The sequence below is a fragment of the Erinaceus europaeus genome, chromosome 9 (assembly GCF_950295315.1).
Source record: "Erinaceus europaeus chromosome 9, mEriEur2.1, whole genome shotgun sequence".
NCBI classification, from domain to species: Eukaryota; Metazoa; Chordata; class Mammalia; order Eulipotyphla; family Erinaceidae; genus Erinaceus; species Erinaceus europaeus.
The window spans coordinates 88,861,107-88,876,619 of NC_080170.1; the positions used below are offsets into that span (position 1 = coordinate 88,861,107).

The window sequence follows — 15,513 nt, forward strand, 5'->3', positions numbered from 1 at the left end:
TCACAAGAGCCATTTCTAACTGACTGGGATATCACAAGTATTCAAAAGGCCCCTGAGAATATAAGGACTATAATAAAAAAAAATGTTGAATGAATCAGATTTCTTCAGGAGTCAACAGGCACGCATCCACAGAAGTTATGCTATTCATAGTCATCTTTCTAGATCCAAGTCAAGTCAGTGAACCCTCAGAACCATATTACCCCCATTTCAAAGTTATCCCTTTACATCTGAGACTTTCTTCTCCAACTAAACAAATCTGTTGGCTAAAAGATCTATTCAGATCATTTTGGTCTTGGAAAAAATTTCTTTAGCCTCATGTAGGCAGTTTAGTACAGACAAACTTTATTCTCACATAGTAAGCGATTAAAGCTGAAGTCATATTTTATTCTCTTCTTCACAATTTGCTACAGTGGTGCTGGCTCAACATGAAGAGTCAAAGTTGCATTTGTCAGGTCTCAAGATGCTTGCTTGCAGATGAGCTCTTTCAAGTCTTTCAATCTGTCACTTTTTAATGCTTCCCGGATGGAGTGGAAAAATCCAAAGTAGTGTTCAAAGTTGTGCGTCATAAGCAGGACCCCAGCCAGTAGCTCATTGGTCACCAGCAGATGGTGGATGTAGGCACGAGTGTGATTCTTACAGCAGTAACATGAACACCCTCTCACCAGCGGGGCAAAGTCTTCTTGGAATCTGAAAGGAAATCAGACATTCCTGTAAGTGAAAAGCATAAGAATCAACCCCCCCCCCCAACACACACACACACACACACACACACACACCTCAGTTCTTCTCAGTTCTTCCTTTCACAAGAAAAGTACATGTTGCTTTAGTGGTTATTACCACTTTGGATCAAACACAAATTGTGCAGAATGTTTTATTTGAGATTTATGACCTGTATATAGCCAAAATGGCTTAAACTTGCACTGCTTTGCTGTGTTTTATCTTAAAATCCTTATTTGCCCTGTCATTCTTTGAAGTAACTGGGAAGGGCAAAAAGACACTAAACAGTGGATCTGGTAAAATCTTTCTGCCAGTTTTTCTAAAACATTAATAATCTAGCATTAGTCTTCTTGGGTTTTTTTTTTTTTTTTTTAACATTTTATTTATTTATCAATGAGAATGCTAGGAGAAGAGAGAAAGAAAGAACCAGACATCACTCTGGTACATGTGCTGCTGGAGATTGAACTCAGGACCTCACTCTTGAGAGTCCAACATTTTATCCACTGTGATACCTCCCAGACCACTAGCATTAGTTTTATGACAAAGAAAGTACACAAATTTATTCTGTAAAGTTGTAGAAAAAAAAAACACACCTAAATTTACCAATCAGAAATTGAAATCTGAATTTAAAACATTTCTTACTTTTTTTCTCTCAGATTCATTTCAAATGGTGTTGTTTCTTGGCTGGAACATGCTTTAATTTTCGTTGTTTGCTCCAAGTATTTTATTTCTTCCTGTGTCCCATTTTGCTGTAATACTAAAAGATAAATCAACAAACAAACAAAAAAACCTTGAATGAAAACCAGCTCAAGAGTAGCTATTGGAAGATTTTGATTTTAGTTAGTATTCATGTCATTTTACCCTATAATTCCACTCTTGAAAATGTATCCTGAGGAAATAACACAAGAAATGAAAACCAGCAATATGTACCAAGATGTATACTAACTCATTATCTATAATCTGGGGGTTTAATAGTGCCTAAGCAAACTTTGTTTACACATATATGAGATTTAATTTTACTCTAAATTAATGAATGATTTAAAAAATTGCATGTGTAGCCTGAGAGGTAGCACAGCAAATAAGGTATTGAACTTTAGGGCATGAAGTTCTGAGTTTTATATCTAACATCAAATGTACCAGAGTCGTGCTCTGGTTTTTTTTTTTCTCTCTCTCTCTCACCCCTCCTTCTTTCTCTCTCATAAGAAGATAAATCTTAAATATATATATATATATATATATATATATATATATATATATATAAATATATATATATATATATATATATATATATTTATATATATATAAAGTTGTGTGTGAGAGAGAACAAGAACATGTATTGGAGTTAGGTCTCATCATAGTGTACATGTAGATTAAATGACATTATAACTGTCTATGCTCCAAACAGATTAAAGAAAATATGCAGGCCAGGGAAATAGCATAATGATTACACAGAAGACTTTCATGCCCACGGTTCTGATGTGCCAGGTTCAATCCCTAGCACAACTATAAGACAGAGCTGCACAGTGTTCTGCTTTAAAGAAAAAAAAAATTTTTTTTCTTATTAAAACTAGGAACTTATTGTCTTTGCTTAAAAAATATTTATTTATTTATTTATTTATTTATTTATTAACACACGGGAAAATTAAGAGCATCACTCAAACACATTCAGTACTAAAGATCATAGCTTGGACTTAATACATGCAAATGCAGTACTTTACCCACTGTGCTACCACCCAGTCTGTTGCTTATTTAATTTATATATTCCATATGGAAATTCTAGACTTCTAAGGAACCAGATTATTGAGAAGTAAGCAGGAACTTGTTATTCCCTTAAACTAACAGCTTTAAAAGAGAACATTCTGAGAGCTGCAAGAGAAACTGCAGTTACTACACACAATCAACACACTTTAACAGGGCCAAGCAGATAACAAGTATTTCTGCAACGGAGGAATAGCAATGTCATCGCTGGCCTATGAAGAATGGGCATATTTTTTCAGGAGGTAATGGTGAAGTCAAAAGAAAAAGAGAAGCAGCCTAAGAACTGAGCACAGAGCTGTTGGATAGCTTTATTGCCATGAATTTATATGCTGATGTGGGAAACCATAACAAACTCCTGACTTTCTAGGAAATCCTTGTCACTAAACCTGGAGAAAATGCTGTCCATATTAGGTAGCTTATTCCTTTGGAATGTTCATTTAGCATTGGAAAAGGACTTTAGCTTTTTATTTATTTATTTATTCCCTTTTGTTGCCCTTGTTGTTTTACTGTTGTAGTTATTATTGTTGTTGTCATTGTTGGATAGGACAGAGAGAAGTGGAGAGAGGAGGGGAAGATAGAGAGGGGAGAGAAAGACAGACACCTGCAGACCTGCTTCACTGCCCGTGAAGCGACACCTCTGCAGGTGGGGAGCCGGGGGCTAGAACCGGGATCCTTATGCCGGTCCTTGCGCTTTGTGCCACCTGCGCTTAACCCGCTGTGCTACCGCCTGACTCCCTGGAAAATGACTTTAACTTACTTTAATAAAGACAGAACACAAATATGATGAATAATGCTTTAATAAGTATATTTTTTAAATTTTGTTTGCTCCATAGGATTCATTATTAAATCCTTTTTAGAGTTTTGCATCCTCATGGTACTGAATGATTTAGGCAACTAAGTTATACAGTGTTTAAAGCATTCATATATATATATATATATATATATATATAAAATTCTGACCTGCCTATAGGACAGAAAAACTGACTTCCTATGTATAAAAATTTAATCGAGGTCCAGGAGGTATTGCAATGGATAAAGTATTGGGTTCTCAAACATGAGACCCTCAAGTTCAATCCCTGTGTGTCATATGTGCTACAATGATGCTCTGATTCTTTTTCCCTCTGTTCCTCTCTAGTTAATAAGTTAGAAAAATTTTTTAAAAAGTGAGAGAGAAAGGAATGAAGGGACCAATGTCCCTGATTTTACCTACAGAACCTGATTTCAGTTAATGGCTATAAAGCTTTATATACATGTAACATCTCCTGCATAAAACTTAATCATCTGTGAGAGTGTAAAGTGAATCTCTCAAGAAGTCATTAGTCCCTACTTACTTAGAGTATGTAGAGTGGCCAGCAGAGAAGAAGAGTTCAAAGGAAAGCAGGAAATGGGGACACGAAAGCACATCTCTTCAGGTCAGAGGACTGGAGTGCGCCACATTTTCCTGAAAACTGGGAGCTTCAAGAGACTGAGGAGCGGCTCGTCTGCCAATTTCTTTTCTATTACTTTTTAAATGTCAGAATTTGAAACTGATTTTCATGACTTCTAAACAACTAAACTATAAAAGAAAATGGCAATGCTTCAAAGCAATAAAAGAAGAAAACAGCTTTTACATTTCAGCATGTAAAAAAAAAAAAAAAGTCAAAAAAGCCAAAGTAATACTAGGATCAGAAGGGGTGGTACACCCTGTATTTTAATAGCATGAGGTTTGCAAAAAAAGCAGACAAGAACTCTTTTGTGAAAAAAATGAATTAACTTTTACCAAGCATTTGAAAGGTTTTTGTTTCTTAGATTTTCATCACTATTCATCTTGAAAGTTCTTTTTTCAAGTTGTTAACAGAAGAGGTTTTGTTTTGTTTTGTTTTGTTGGTTTGCTACTACAAAATTACTTCCTAGTATTGATGAGCTACACATACAGTATTAAGTACCTGCCTTTGACTGTCAACATACCAGGGCATAAAGATAAGGAACAAAGATGCAGTTTTTATAAAAGGCTAGCTTTATAATAAAATACACACATATTTCTGAGTTGCTACTCAGGCCAAAAATTAATAGGAAATAGACGAAACTTAAGGGCAACAAAAGGATTAACTTCAAAAGACCTACATCTCTCTTCAGGATTTGGCTGGTAATCAAAGCTGAAAGTCAGGGCACATCCCCGTTCTGTCACTTGATAAGGGAAAAAACTCTCAAATAAGTCTACTCCTCTTTCGATACACTGGAGCACTTCATCTGGACGACTAATACCACAGATGAGCCTGTGAAAATAACATTAAGAGCAGTAAATTACATGAGGACAGTACCCAAAAGAAAATGGTTAAGGCTTCCCAAAATACACTGAAAGTAGCAATGAAAACCACCAATGCAGTAGGCTGCAGATCACAAGATGTGGTGGGAAGAACACGAGATCTTTGGAGACAGAAACCTGGGCCTGAACCTTAGCTCTGATCTTTATTTACTCGCTGCGCTACTTTGGGAAGACATGTATCTTTTTATTCATTTCATTTTATTATTATTGACTTCAAAGAGACAGAAATGGAGCAGGAAAAAGAGGAAAAGAAACCACAGCAACAGAGTTTTCTTCAATACAATGGGCACCAGGCTTGAACCTGGGTGGCACACTTGACAAAGCAGTGCATTAGCCAAGTGTGCTGCTCTGCCAACCCTGGGGAGATTTCTTAACCTGAGTTTGGGTTTTCTCATTTTAAAAATATGAGTAAGGAAGAAATGGGGGGGGAACAGCATAATGGTTATGCAAAAAGACTTTCACACCCGAGGCTCCAAGGTCCTAGATTCAATTCCTAGCACTATCATAAGCCAGAGCTGAACCGTACCCTGGTGTTAAAAAAAAAAGAAAAAAAAGCAGGGCCGGGTGGTGGCACACCTGGTTGATCGCACATGTTACAGTGTGTGTTGTTAAAATTTCGGTGGCTCTTGCCGGCCAGGCTGGCTTCACAGCGGGTAACAGAGACGCGGAGACAACAGCTGGGCAGGGAAGCTGTATTTCTTTATTCAGGAACAACGATTCATAAACTAAGACAAACTAATCACCAAACAGAACTCTGCTGTCTCTTTGCGGCGGCACAAGCACTCCCTCTTACTCTGTAACTCAGGAACTCTCCAACTCTGGAACTCTGGAAGTCTCGTACTGGGGAACCCTCTGAAACTCTGGCACTCTTGAACTCAGGAACCCTCTCCCTTACTCTGGAACTCTCGTACTCGGGAACCCCCTCTCGGGGTTCCTTGGGGCGGGGCCAAGCAGGCCCGCGAAATTAATTGGACTGATCCAATTCTCTTGGCGGGGGGAGGGCTAGAACAAACCAATGTAAAGCATACGACAAGTGTGCAAGGACCCGGGTTCAAGCCCCCAGTTCCCACCTGCAGGAGGAAGGCTTCACAAGTGGTGAAGCAGGGCTGCAGGTGTCTCTCCATCTCTCTCCCTATCACTCCTTTCCCTCTCAATTTCTGGCTGTCTCTATCTAATAAAGGTAATAAAAATTTTTTTTTAAATATATAAAAAAGCATTGTCTCAAAGAATGCTATATGCTTTGTTCCTCTCTCAAATACTTCCCACATCTTGAATGTATCTCGGCTATTGTTTCTTATTAGTTCAAGAAAAACTTGGTACTTTTATCTGTTCACTGCTGGGAGAGGGGAGATGGAGAGTCAGAGTAAAAAGAAAGACACAGTACCACTCACAAAGCAGCCCCCCGCCCCCCCGCAGGTGGGGAAGAGGGGCTTGAACCCAGGTCCTTGGTCATTGTAACATATGCACTCAACCAGATACACTACTACCTGGCCCTGAAAGATATATTTTTAAAAAATTATATTCTCCATAGAAAAATACATCAAATTTTAATTCTAGTCATAGGATCTAAGAATCTAGTTGGCTTTATGTTTCTTCCTATTGCCCCCATGAATAAAAAGTCTGCACTGTAGAATGTAATGGTACTTCCAGAGCTAACGGGTAAAGCATTCTGAGAGTTTTAATACTATCACCCAGATTTTGTTACTAGACCAAGATGGGGAGATACATCAGGTCAGGGCTGGCTACTGGGTTTTTGTTTGTTTGTTTGTTTGTTTGTTTCTACCCACAGTCTCTTTTCTATGAGAAAATATGCATTCTTACCAGGTGAGCTATCTCTGCAACCTTCCTCCCCCCAGTTTCTTTTTCTGGACTGGAAGAAAGAAGTTTATAACTCTCTGATTTCTAACCTCCTCCCCCACCACTCCCAAGCACATGTAATATAAAATAACCAGAACCATTAAATATATGTCTATTTTTTTTAATTCAGCGTCCTTCAAGTAATGTCATGTTTTAGAACTCCTCTCCAACTGGCATTTTTACACACTTAGACAAAGAAAAACAATCCCAGCTTTCAAACCCAGTATCAGACATCTGCGATCACTTAATTCAAAGAAAATAACTAGATACATTAGTGCTGGGTTGTTATCTGCACAGAATGAAATAGGCATGAGAGAGGAAGTAAGAAACACAAGAGAATTAGAGTAAAATTGGGGGCCAAATGCTGGTGGGGGTAATGAAAATATCTTTTCCTAGCTGGTATTTACATAAGCATATACATGTGTTAAAATTTATTCAGCTGTATAAAAAATTCATATAATTTACTGTAAGCTATATCCAGGTTATGAAAAAAAGTGGTAACACTGTATATACCTTTTATTACCAAATAGCATTAATGGAGTATAAAATAGTACCACATAATCAAGCATCATAATCTATCAGTAGCAAAAACATAAACAATTATACCAAGTTATCTTTTTTAAGAAAAAAAAAGTGTTGCCAGTTCCCTCAGTTTCAAAATTATTTGCCTTAAATCTAAGAACTCCTTAAAATATATCAGCAGAAAACCACCTATCCAAAGAGATCTATGTATACCTATCTTCATAGTTTTTATTCCAAATTGGAAGCAACCTGAATGTCCAATAACAGATGAGGTATTATATACACAATGGAATACTACCCAGCTATAGGAAATGGTGAAATCTTCTTCTTTCCCATATCTTGGATGAAACTTAAAGGAATCATGTTAAATGAGAAACCAGAAAGAGGAGGATGCCTAGATGATCTCACTTAAAGGTGGTACTTAAGGAGCAAGGCAAAAAAAAAGGTAAAGATAGGCTGAAGCTTGGACTGGGTGGGGTGTATTGCAGCAAAGCAAAGAACTCTGGACTGGGGGTGAGAGGGGTGGAGATAGCGTATCAAGTATCCAGTACATGATGGTGAAGAGGGACTTGGTTTGGTGGTAGGAGTGGTGTACAAATATCTATCATAAGGGGGTTAAGAAATTGCTCAGTGTACTGCACCAAAGTAAAGGACTCTGGGACAAGAGTAGTGTTCAGGTCCTAGAACATGATGGCAGAGGAAGACCTAGGTGTGTGGGGGGGTTTAGACTGTTATGTGGAAAACAAAAATGTTACATATGTACCAACTACTTAAGCCATTAATCCCCCCCCCCCCCAGTAAAGAAAAGGAAATCTGTACCCATCTTCCACTAAGGCAATAAAATCATTTTTGAGTCCTCAAATTTTTTTTTACCCACCTATAAGCACCTGTCCTATAAGTCATTATTTTCCCAATAAAATGACTTGGGAGGTTGGGGGGACTATCAGAAGAGCTAGTCTTCATTCTGCTAGGCACCTTAAATCTATTCTTAAAGTTTTCCTTAACTAAGGTCATGTAATTATTTATTTTTTATCCTTTTTTTTTTTTTTTTTTTAACAGAGCACTGCTCAGCTCTGGTTTATGGTGGTGTGGGGGATTGAACCTGGGACTTTGGAGCCTCAGGCATGAGAATTTCTTTGCATAACAATTATGCTATCTATACCTACCCCCATGTGACTTTATATTTACCCCCATGTACAATATTATAAGAATAAAGAAAAAAAAAACAACTAACCAAGATAGGGAAAAAAAATTTTTTTTATTCACCTTTAAAAAAATAAAGAAAGAACAAGGTCTGTAACTGGCACGAGATTAAGGGGTAGTTTGGCTAAGGAAGTGGTTCTGTAGCAAAATGTTTACGTGTGGCATGTAAAGGCCGTCAGTTTAATCACCAGCACCACTTGTGAGTAACAAAGACAACTCCACAGATGGTAGCATGGTTGTTCTTTCTCCGTCTCATGAAAAGATAAAATAAAATTGGGCTTGGAGGTAGGTCTGCGGTATAGAACACGTGTGAGAACCTGGATTCAGTCTCTGGAATTATATTTAAAATAAATAATTTGCCCCAACTGCAGGAGGGAAGCTTCATGAGCAGTGAAGCAATGCTATAGGTTGTTTCTCCATCTCATTTCCTCTCTATCTCCTCCTCCCTTCTACATTTCTCTGTCTCTATCCAAAACAAATAAATCAATGATGATGATGATCAAGACTGATAGAGAAGATAGCATAATGGTTATGCAAGAATCTTGCATGCTCGAGGCATAAGAGTTCCTAGGTTGGTTCAATCCCTGGTACCACTGTAAGTCAGAGCTGAGCAGTGCCCTGGTAAAATAACAAAACAAGTACAGGGGCCAGGCAGTGGCATACCAAGCTAAGGACATATACCATTACCATGTGCAAGACCCCAGTCCCCATCTGCAGGGCGAAAACATGGCATGCAATGAAGCAGGTCTGCAGGTGTCTTTCTCTCTTCCTCTCTACCTCCCCCCGAGACCCCCTCCACCTCAGTTTCTCTTTGTCTCCATCAAATAAAAGAAATAAAAATAAGGGGCCAGGCAGTGGCACACCTGGTTAAGTGCACACATTACAGTGCGTAAAGACCCAGGTTCAAGCCCCCGGTCCCCACCTGCAGGGGGAAAGCTTCATGAAAGGTGAAGCAGGGCTGCAGGTGTCTATCTGTCTCTCTCCCTCTCTAACTCCCCTTCCCCTCTCAATTTCTCTCTGTGTCCAATAATGAAATAAAATTTAAAAAAAGAAATAAAAATAAAATAAAATAAAGAGAATAAGATTGAGGGAAAACAGTACAACAATTGCTCTCATTTATAATAAGAATCAAATAAACTATTTTACAAAGCAACTGTTCTCTGGTTGATATCCTAAAATGAAGTGAAGATCAAATTGGATAGAAACTTCCTGCAAAGTCTTTACATCAGCAGACTCAGTCTAGAAAAGAGACGATCAAAATATTAAAAGAGGGCCAGGGAAATAGCTCAACCTGTAAGAGCTATTTGTATATCTGAGGCCCCAGAGGTCACAGGATTAATCCACAGCACCACCTTATGTCAGAACTGAGCAGTGCTAGGACCTTTTCTCTCCTTCATAATAAATAAATCCTAAAAATAATTTAGTTAAAAGATCAAAAATCATTTTTATTTTATAGTACTTTTTGACATTTTATTTTATTTATTATTGGATAGATTCAGAAATTGAGAGGAGGAGAGAAAAACAGACACCTGCAACCCTGCTTCAGCACTCATGAAGTTTCCCCCCTGCAGGTGGGGAGCAAGGGCTTGAACCTGGGTCCTGGTGCACTGTAGTGTGTGCACTTAACCAAGTGCACTACCACCTGGCCCCCTATTTTTTATAGTATTTACTGGGTAGAGATAGAGAAAAATCTAGAAAGAAGGGGAATATAAAGGGAGAAGGAGGGAGAGAGACAATGCATCACTGATTTACTACTCAGGAAGCTTTCTCCCACAGGCAGGGACCAAGGAAGGGCCTGAACCTGGACTTTTGCAGACTGTAACAATGTGCTAAATCAGGGGTGCCACCTCCTCCCAACCCACTGCCCATGTGTAGACTGATTATTCTCAGCCCTCCTGCTCTGCAGCCCACAAGGCTTGGTCTATAAGGTAAGTGAAAACTAGCCTTGGTTTATCCTCCGGCAGCTCTGCAGTGACGGATGACAGCAAGTGCAGTCTGGTCTCCAGGGTTGCTGCATTTCCTTGAAAACCATCCAGAAGGAAGCCACCTACAGGTCGCTTGGCTGTCTCTCGTGCAGACCTTAGCCTCTCCTCTAGCATGTCTCCACCTTCGATCACTCCGATGATGGCACTTTTCTGAAGGATCTAGGATAAGAAGGGGCTAGATGTTTCTGACCACTCTCAGGAGCAGTTCTGTTTACATGAACAAGACACAGAAGCCCAATGGCAGAATAGATCTCAGGGTAACTGGGTAACATGTAGGGAGAATGCTCCCGCCTCTCAGAAACCTTTTAAAGCTCCAAAGAACGCAATATTAAAACTACTTAAGTAGGTAAGAAAAGACCGAGGAGGCACAGAGGCAATCAACATATGTAGCCACACTTTTAGCTTAAATTAAATCAAGCATGCACTGAGCCAGTACAGAAGAAAAGAGATGAAATGAAACAGCTTTAATTTGTTCAAGTGATTTTAGAACTGTTTTAGATGACTTCCAAGTCTCTCTGAACTGGCAGTAGGGATTTCAAAACTGTCTGGTTGGGACAGCTAACTAACCTATTGGGGGTGGGAGGAGAACTACTACTGATAATATCCTCACAATGAATTCTGGATGGTCTTAAAAATCTACCATAAAATATAATAAGCATATGAGTATTACAGAATGTCTATAGAGTGCTAGTATAAGGGAGGCCTTTCTAAGCAACACAAAGCTTACAGGAAAAAAACTGACATCTTTGAAAATACTATCAAAACTTCTTTAGTGAAATATACCATAAACGAAAGCAAAGAGGGATTTACTTTTTGGAGAAATACTTGCATGATTGAAAAGGCTCCAACAAATCCTCTAAGAAAATGACAACCCCAGGCAAATATGTAAACCTCAGGAATATAAACCTCAGAAAAATAAATGTAAATGCCTTATATATACTTATATATACACAAGACGCTAATAAAATCTTACCAGTAAGGAAATGCAAATTGAAAACAATTAGATACTATTTTTGCCCATCAAACAGACAAAACAGTTAAAAGGCAGATAACATAGTGGAGGTAGAAGTGTTAAGAGAAAAGGACACTTATATATGCTAATAATTTAAGAGAGTAAAAACTGTTTCATCCTTTTGTGAAAGCAAGTAGACAACACTTATCAAAATGTCAATGCTTTTAACTTCATATCTTAAAAACTCCCCTTTAAGACTTTCTTCTACAATATACTCATTTGTATGTATCAAGATATGCTTACCATTTTTTTTAATAATGAAAAAAGGAAAATTACCTAAGTACCCATCAATAGAGTAAAGGCTTAAATATATTACGACATGTTCTTAGTATGGCTTCTTATACAGACACTTAAAAAGAATGCAGTAAATACAGTACATATGCACAGACAAGGAAAGAGCTTCAAGATATTGTTAAATAAAAGCCACGCACATTTCTGAATATGTGATCATATTTATGTAATAAGCATGTATAGGTATGCATATATATATATATATATATATATATGTATGTATGTATCAAATATGCATATGTAATGATAAAAAGGTAAGACCTGCAAGGAAGCTATGCAGCAGTGGCTTTTGCAATAGGGGACCATGGGGAAGAAGTTTGGCAGGCTGTGAAGAAGGAATTTCATCTCGTATTTTAAGCAAGATAGACATGACTATTACTCCATAAAGAACACTTTGGATACTGTGCAGAAAAATGAATTATGGGTGGCTAATTGCCTGAGGAGAGAGTAAAATAGGTCTAGGAGGACTCTTGGCTCCTGTTTTGAAAGTTCAGGGGGTAGAAAAAGGAACAGAGACAGAAAACCCTAGAAAAAAACAGTAAGTGTTAAGCATAATAATTTTTTGCTTTGTCCACTATATTTAGTATGTCAGAGGACTATACAAATCCACTCACAAAATATATGGGCCTAAAGTTATTAATGATAAAAACTTAATTCCCCATGCTAGAACAATAGATGGTTGGTACAAATGCTGCTTCTGTGGCTGACATGGCTAGCAAAATACTCTCATCTGGTTGTACCAGAGCAGAACTACAAAACACTTTGGGGTAAACCCCATTTGTCATTCCAGATTTAAGGGGTATAGAGAAAAGAAAAGGCAGCAGAACCTTGGGGAACCTCAAAAGGTAAGGGCATTTAGGATAAGAGGATCCAGGCAATAAGAAGGGAAGGAACCACAGAAGTGGCACACAGACACACAAAGAAGACAGTTACATAATCTTTCATCTGAATGGCACAGACTTCTTTGGGAACCTCTTCCATGGATACAACAACAATCATATATTTTATTGTCAAAAAACAGAATTCATTTAAGAATGAAAGAGGGCACTATTAATAATCATATCAACATAAAAGCATAAGGGGCAGAGATGAAGGATTCCAGCACTTTAATCAAAAAAAGAAAAAATATTTGAAGTAGCAAAGCTGACTATAACACAAAAGAAAGATGTGAGGCTAATCTGGCCTTTCTAATAATCATGTTCTGTCACATTCCCTGTCCCCTTTCTACACATCCAAACATTACTTATCCTACAAGGGTAATTACTGGCTCAATATAATTACTAGTTGCAAGCAACACTAAAAATTCAGAGCCACAGCAATGTCCTCATTCTAAACTCCTAATGTCACTGAATGTACTATTCAGAATGACAATTATGTTTCATCTAATTATTTCATGCGTATTAACTTTATTGGCCAAATTATATTTTCAATGGTAAACTCAAAATAACAATGTTCCTCAAACTCACTGCACTTTTCCATAATGGGACCTAATCGTTGTTCACATTTACTCACATGAATGGTCTCAGATGCTAAGATTCCCCCTAGACCACTAACTTCTCTCCCCCTACCTCCCTTTCATTCTCCTTGTAAACACATCCTTTTCCTAATCATTAACACTGCTATCAGGATACCTTATTTACAATAACAGCTTCCCTCTAGCACTGTAGCTAGTTACTGTCAGCTAACCTTTACTAAAGGTGTACTATGTGTTAGGCATATAAGATATGAAAACGAAACACAGAAACTGGACAGAATATAGTGGTAGTCTAGTAAAGACAAACACGTAAAGAAATCATTACAGTAGCCAGGCAATGCACAAGGACCCAGGTTCAAGTCCCCAGTCCCCACCATCAGGGGGAAAGCTTCCTGAGCATTGAGAAAATGCTGCAGGTAGGTCTGTCTGTCTACCTACCTACGTATCTCCCACTTCCTTCTTGATTTCTCTACCTGATAAATAATAAATGAACAAAAATTTTTAAAGGTACAGTACAAAGTGACTAGGGCCATAGTATAGCTACAAACAGAAAAGGATGAACAGAACTTCCTAAAAAATTCAAGGGAGGGGCTGGGCAGTAGTGCACTGGGTTAAGCAAACATGGCGTGAAGGACCAAAGGGTCTGGGTTGGAGTCCTCGGCATCCCACCTACAGGGCGATCACTTCACAAGTAGTGAAGCAGGTCTGCTTCACTGAGAAGGAACAATACATGAACAAATAGTCCAAAAAGAAATCTGTGTACAGGCCCAACAGAATCAAGCAAGATAATACCTTGGATGACTGCAAGGAACTCAGAAGGGCCAGAGTGTCAACCACAGGAGAAAATAGGCAACACTGAGTTACTAGAATGGGCACACACCAGGTCACAGAAGGTCATTCATGTCACATAAAAGCTAAAGTAGAAAATCATTAAATTCTTTTAGAAACTGGGTAAAGAGCTCACTCTTGTTCTTTGCAAAGACATCTCAGCAGGGCTACATATGAACTGTCTTAAAATACAAATACAGACAAATAGAACAATTAAAAGGCAACTGTCTATACAAGACTAATGAGATTATTACTCCATAAGGGGCTGATAATAAAAGGTGAAGAGGAAGAGGCAAAGCCTAGATTTTAGGGATATGGAGTCAAAGAGGAATGAACAAATTGTATATTCAAAGGAGCCTTCAAAGGCTTAAGTTTCTAGAATGAAGAACTTGGTAGATGCCACAAACTGAGGGAGAGTGGGGGGGGGGGGAATAGACCTAAGAACATAGTGAGGAGGCTGGGTGGTGGTACACCCAGTAGAGAATACATATTACCAGGCACAAGAACTCAAGTTCAAACCAATGCTCCCCATCTGCAAGGAAGCTGCTTCACAAGTGGTAAGGCAGGTCTGAAGGTGTCTTTCTCTCTCTCCTTCTCTATCATTTCTATCTTCCCCTCCCCTCTCAATTCCTCTCTATTCTAGCCAACAAAATAGAATGGGAAAAAAAAATGGAAAAAAATGGCCACTGGGAGCAGTGGGTTCATAGTGTTGGCACTGAGCCCCACCAATAACCCTGTTGGCAATTTAAAAAATTAATAATTAATAAAAAAATAAATATACAGTGAGCTTGGTTACCTCTGATTCTTTTTTTTTAATACTTATTTATTTTCCCTTTTGTTGCCCTTGTTTTTTTATTGTTGTTATTGATGTCTTCATTGTGAAGACAGACAGAAATGGAGAGAGGAGGGGAAGACAGGATGGGAGAAAGATAGACATCTGTAGACCTGCCTCACCACCTGTGAAGCGACTCCCCTGTAGGTGGGGAGCCGGGGCTCGAACCAGGATCCTTACACAGTCCTTGCGCTTCATGCCATGTGCGCTTAACCAGCTGCACTACCACATGACTCCCCTGATTCCTTTTTTAAAAATATTTATTTATTTTCCCTTTTGTTGCCCTTGTTGTTTTTTATTGTTGTTATTAATGTTGTTGTTAATGATGTCGTCATTGTTGGATATGACAGAGAGAAATGGAGAAAGGAGGAGAAGACAGAGAGGGCAAGAGAAAGAGACACCTGGAGACCTGCTTCACCACCTGTGAAGCGACTCCCCTGCAGGTGGGAAGCCAGGGCTCGAACCGGTATCCTTACACCGGTTAAGTTATGCTACCACCTGACTCCCCATTACCTCTGATTCTAAGGTTATCTTCAGGGATAATCTAGTGATAAAGCCAAGTGAAAGCTCAGCTTATGTAATTTTAAAGTAAAGCAGACAAGTCTTGACTAAATATATAATTTTAGTTCTATTCAGCAACTAAGGGAAGCCAACCCAAGAAGAATGTATAGAATAGAATAAAAAGAAAGTCTAAGACAGAATCCCAGAAGCAATAATACTTGCAGTAAT

General features: G+C 38.5%; 1 protein-coding gene across 1 annotated transcript in view; it reads right to left on the reverse strand.

The window, feature by feature from the left end:
• Positions 1-318: 318 nt before the first annotated feature.
• Positions 319-15,513, reverse strand: part of QTRT2 (queuine tRNA-ribosyltransferase accessory subunit 2) — a 30,385-nt gene continuing 15,190 nt past the window's right edge. Inside the window, exons 6-9 of the mRNA XM_007516314.3 lie at positions 10,307-10,506; positions 4,579-4,730; positions 1,360-1,474; positions 319-687 (exon numbers count right to left, since the gene is read on the reverse strand). Of these exons, the coding sequence (XP_007516376.1) occupies positions 456-687; positions 1,360-1,474; positions 4,579-4,730; positions 10,307-10,506 (699 nt within the window). The 3' untranslated portion in view covers positions 319-455. The remainder of the gene's footprint in view (positions 688-1,359; positions 1,475-4,578; positions 4,731-10,306; positions 10,507-15,513) is intronic.